Here is a 5,373-nt window from a genome sequence, read left to right as displayed (position 1 = left end):
ATGCGCGCGCTGAAAGATCTTTTTTATGCTAACCCCAAACAGCTCCACTAATAATGCTCTAATATCACTTAAAGTGTTGTGTTGAAACTTAACACCCAGAATTCTCTACGACCACCACTTCTAGGAAAAAAAGTTTCTCACATTTCTGGACTTTGAAGATGATTCTGTGTGGTCTGTAGGTATTGAGTTTTTAACAACCCAGTAAAATGAATGTCTTTAAAAACCTCAAAGGTCGGAGAACGTGCAGAAACCGGTGGGAACTCCTGGTGTGTACTCATAGAGGGCGTGCATGCAGGCGGGGTCGACTCACTATTTACTTCATAGCAATTTGATGATGATGATGATGACGACGGCAGCGACGACGATGAGGATAATGACAATAATAATGATTCATTTAACTCTCCCAAGGCGAATCCGAGCCGAAGGGAGCCTGCTGCTCGCGCCAGGCGGAGTGACCCGAGGCACATTGCCCCCTTCCCAAAAAGGAAAACTCTATGGTTCTTTCCCCCAAGTTGTAGAAGATACTGCTGTTTTAGTGGGATCGCAGGCAGCTTTTGCTACACTCTAAATCCTAAGTTCTCCATACAAAAAAAAAAGCGGGGGTGGGGGAGTGAGAGGGGTGGGAGGGTTGGGGAGGGGAGTTCCGGCTGTAAAATGAAAACTTCCAGGATACGCCTGAGTCCCAAAGTTTCAAAACACCTGGGAAAAGCGAGAGCCCCTGAGGCTTACCTGGTGATAAACTGTGTCAAACTCAGGCCCTCCCCAGATCCACACAACATTTGCCCCAACAGCCCCTGAGCCGCCGTCCTGTGTCCAACCAAATTCCCGGAGGACTTTTAAAGCAAATACCTGGACTTTTCGCCCAGATACACTATTTTAATTTTTAAAAATTTGATCAATACAGTTACATTCAAAATGGGCTCTTACATGGGGATGTCCAATCACATTTTGAAAGTATTTTGTAAACCCCATCACTTTTTCAAAGCTACACACCTAACTAAACAGAGCTGAAGCAGCTTTATAGGAAGGTCAAGTCAAATTTCGACCTAACTCCTGGGCGACTGGGGGCAAGGGTGTGTTTTAATTATTATAACCCATGCAAACAACCCCGGGTAGTGCTAAGCGCAGGAAAAGGGTCGGTTTCAGGGGAAAGCCGTGCCTAAAGTTACCTAACAGATACAAACCGGATACAACGCAGAGGAAACAGAATACCCCAGCCAAGCAATTTCCATGTCAAACATCATCTGCGCGGCTGCTCCATCTGTGAATGTGAGTGGTCGCCTGGCTCCCTGCTCCGCGGCGGCCGCCTCCTCATACCTTCACACGGCGCACACCGGCCGGCGCGTCCTGCTCGCTGCCAGTGGCCGAGGCTCTTCCCCCTCGCCCAGTCTTGAGCTGGAAGTAATTCCTATTGGCCAAGGTGTCCATGTAAATAGGTGTGAAAGAAACCAGAGCTGGCCGGGCTCTCCCTTCTCGCTCAGTCCCCTCCCTCTGCAGCCCCCGCTCCCCCTCCTCTTCCTCCTCCTCCCAAGGCGATTGTCATATGATAGCTAAGAAGTGGCACATTAATGAAGCGCCGCTACAGGGGTCTTTTCTGCTCCTGTCACCGCTTAAAACTATCAGATGGTTCGAGGGAGGGCATGGAGGCAGCCACCTAGCTCAGCCGAGACACGGAGCCCACGGTAGCGCCCTCCGGAGCCCTAAGACCTTCGCTGCCACCATCCGCGCCAGGACTCCTCAGCCGAGCTCGGCTGCCCGCAGGACGCTCCAGGAGCGTCGCGGACCGGGCGGCGCGGGACGCTGCGGGACTGAGCTCAAGAGCTCAGATTCGCGCCGAGTCCAACAGGACCCGGACGCTGCGCGCAGAGTGCGCGCCGAGAGAGAAGCGGCGCGCAGCGGCGCCCTCCCGGATGCGGACGCGCAACTTGAAGCAACTTTAAGGTGAGCAGCTCTCTGTTCCGTCCCTGCACCCGGTTCTTGCCCCAGGCTCGACTAACTTCCCGGCTATCCTAGCGCCGTTCGCCCGCTTCCCCTCCTGCGCCCCCTGGCTGGGTCCCACTAAGCCGGCAAAGTTGCTGGCTAAAGAGCACGGGCGCCGGCTGATCGAGCACCGCAGCCCCCACCCCCGACCCCCGAAGTCTGTTACTCGGCCTGGCTGACCCCGCCGGTGTCTCTGTGCATCCATGCTACCTCCTCTTATTACCTCCCCCTTCCCAGATCCGAGCAGTCCGCCAGCCCGCGCGGACCCAGAGCAAGAAGAGGGCCAGGAAGAAGATGCCTCGGCCCGGCCGTAACACGTACAGCGACCAGAAGCCGCCCTACTCGTACATCTCGCTGACCGCTATGGCCATCCAGAGCTCTCCCGAGAAGATGCTGCCGCTGAGCGAGATCTACAAGTTCATCATGGACCGCTTCCCCTACTACAGGGAGAACACGCAGCGCTGGCAGAACAGCCTGCGCCACAACCTCTCCTTCAATGACTGCTTCATCAAGATCCCGCGGCGGCCAGACCAGCCAGGCAAGGGCAGCTTCTGGGCGCTGCACCCCAGCTGCGGGGACATGTTCGAGAACGGCAGCTTCCTGAGGCGCCGCAAGCGCTTCAAGGTGCTTAAGTCCGACCACCTGGCGCCCAGCAAGCCAGCCGACGCGGCGCAGTACCTGCAGCAGCAGGCCAAGCTGCGGCTCAGCGCGCTGGCGGCCTCGGGCACGCACCTGCCACAGATGCCCGCTGCCGCCTACAACTTGGGCGGCGTGGCGCAGCCCTCGGGCTTCAAGCACCCCTTCGCCATCGAGAACATCATCGCGCGGGAATACAAGATGCCTGGGGGGCTGGCCTTCTCCGCCATGCAGCCGGTGCCCGCTGCCTACCCGCTCCCCAACCAGTTGACTACCATGGGCAGCTCGCTGGGCACCGGCTGGCCACACGTGTATGGCTCCGCCGGCATGATCGACTCGGCCACCCCCATCTCCATGGCGAGTGGCGACTACAGCGCCTACGGCGTGCCGTTGAAGCCGCTGTGTCACGCGGCGGGCCAGACGCTGCCCGCCATCCCCGTGCCCATTAAGCCCACGCCGGCCGCCGTGCCCGCGCTGCCTGCGCTGCCAGCGCCCATCCCCACCTTGCTCTCGAACTCGCCGCCCTCGCTCAGCCCAACGTCCTCACAAACAGCCACCAGCCAAAGCAGCCCCGCCACCCCCAGCGAAACGCTCACCAGCCCGGCCTCCGCCTTGCACTCGGTGGCTGTGCACTGACCCGCAGGAGCCGACGCCCCCTCTCATTCTCCTCCCCACCACCTCACTCGCCTTCGCTGGCTCCTAGTCCTGCCCGCCGCAACCTGGAACCGCCACCCTAACTTGTCCCTTTCACCTTCGGCCAACCCGTCTTGCCCCAAGAGAACTTTGTTTTGGACCCAGGAGACAAAACACAAACTTGCAGATGGGCCAGGAGGCGCGTAGGAGTTGTCCTCGCCCCCACGTCAGGGAAGGCCGGGGGGCCACCTGAGCCGAGCCATCCCCTCCCTGAGGCCCCGAAACCCCCTCCCATTTGACTGGCGGGGGAAATCCAGTCACCCCCTCTTCGCCGAGAAAAGCGCGTCTTCCCTCCGCCCAGATCGGCGGAGCCCCGAACTCTGTGCAGTTTCAAGACAAGAGAAACTGCCTCAGAAGTTTCCAGGAACAGCCCCACCACACCCCCTCCCCGCGAGGGCTGCAACCGCGCAGGGGAGGGCCGGATCTCTTTACGTCTTGGAAATCTGCAGCAAAAAGGAGCCACTAATCTTCCTACCCCACTCGCCTCCGCCCATCCGGCAGGGGCTGGGCAGACCACAACTTCTCGGGGTTGCGGCCCTGCCTCCTGGGCTTCTGCGGAGATTTTGTTGTTGTTGTTTGGGGTTTTGTTTCCTTCCAGAGGCTCCAGGAGCTGGGAGTTAGGAAAGAGGCTGCCAAGCTGAGAAGGCGACGCTTGTCCTCACACAGCAAAACAAAACTAAAAGTAACCTTGTATTGTTTACAAAGCGCCCAGTAATATGTAAACAATGAACTTGAATCTGTCTTGCTAGGCGGACGAACGGGCAAAGCCCACATTATAAGTACCTGTTGTAATGTGAATGTTTACTCTTCATTTCTGGCCAGGTTTAGGGGAGGGAAGTGGGGATGGGAAAGTTAATTGGGATGTTAACTTTCCGATTACTTAGAGACCTTTTTAGCTATTTATTTTATTGTTGGGAAAAAAAAAAAAGAAGAAAGAAAGAAAGAAAATGAAATAAGCCCAAACCAAGAAAGCATCAAGGGCAACCCGGGAAAAACTTAGATGAGCTGACTGATAACATGAAGGGATGTCACCGGATAGCTCTCCCACGGACAAGTCTTTCTGTTTGCTACCAGAACTTTTCCAAGAAGCTAAAGGGCTGCAAAGAGATGTAAATACTTGTGAATAGGAATGATTATACACTGTGTAAAATGCACTTTTGTTTGTTGTATTCCTTTAGACTCTTAGATAATTGGCTGGAAAACGAACTGTTGTTCTGGTGTGACCTGCTTAAGTTAAAAAAAAAAAGTTGTAGTGTCATCAGAGCTGTAAAATTTTTACCTTTCATTTTTCCCTCCCTGTACAGAATTAGCATGGCATTTTAAATATTGATGTTCTTGTTCCCAGCATGCCTGTTTTAAAACAAAGGATTTAAAAAAAAGGGGGGGTGTCTACATTAAATTATGACCTAGTCCAAATAATATTTTCTCATTAAAATATGTAAATTCAAATTTTAGTTTTGTGTGTTTTTGAAGAGTTGCTACAGATAATAATTTTGCAAAAGATGGATGTAATGCTTCCCTAAGCATGCTTTCTGCAATACACTGAGTAATTTGCCTTTTTCATATATTGTGAAAACAGTCAAACCTTTTATGCACTTGCAGACTGTGGGAGAAATTATTCAGACAGAATTTTGAAGGTGTTTGTGTATAGGGAAAAAGGAAACAGACTATTTCTATTACAGATCAGGTGCACAGGTGCAGTGTTGAAAGAAAACCTGTTTTTGAAACAATAAGTACTTTATATGTATTTTGTCTATATCAAAATATACATTTTATGAAATATAGCACTTATAACGCTTATGTAGAAATCAGGTAGAAAATATGGAGACTTAAAAAGTAAAAACAGACTTGCTTACTCAATGCTTATATTCTGATGCATCTTATTTAGTGTGAGTATTCAGTTCCTTGCTCCTTTAAATTATTGCAGTTGTTAAGATTTTTTAAATAGAAATTACCTAAAGGGTCACCTTCATGTGAAGATACCTGTTCACTTTGAACTGAACAGATTTCTTTCACTCCTTCCTCTGAGAAAATAATGCTTGATGCACTTATTTTAAAGATATG

The 5,373-nt window shown here is 52.3% G+C and overlaps 1 protein-coding gene across 1 annotated transcript; it reads left to right on the top strand.

The window, feature by feature from the left end:
- The first annotated feature begins 1,529 nt into the window (after positions 1-1,529).
- FOXB1 (forkhead box B1) lies at positions 1,530-3,467 on the top strand. The gene is made up of 2 exons (XM_011940480.1): positions 1,530-1,941; positions 2,218-3,467. Exon 2 carries the CDS (start codon positions 2,275-2,277, stop codon positions 3,250-3,252), a length of 978 nt encoding a protein of 325 aa, XP_011795870.1. The 5' UTR covers positions 1,530-1,941; positions 2,218-2,274; the 3' UTR covers positions 3,253-3,467.
- Positions 3,468-5,373: the final 1,906 nt, after the last annotated feature.

The sequence above is a fragment of the Colobus angolensis genome, unplaced genomic scaffold (assembly GCF_000951035.1).
Source record: "Colobus angolensis palliatus isolate OR3802 unplaced genomic scaffold, Cang.pa_1.0 Scaffold19, whole genome shotgun sequence".
NCBI classification, from domain to species: domain Eukaryota; kingdom Metazoa; phylum Chordata; class Mammalia; order Primates; family Cercopithecidae; genus Colobus; species Colobus angolensis.
Note: the sequence above shows the minus strand (reverse complement) of the source record. Positions and strands in the feature narration are given on the sequence as shown.

Excerpts from the sequence above, each read along its gene's own strand:
- FOXB1 (XM_011940480.1), top strand. The coding sequence starts at position 2,275 with ATGCCTCGGCCCGGCCGTAACACGTACAGCGACCAGAAGCCGCCCTAC.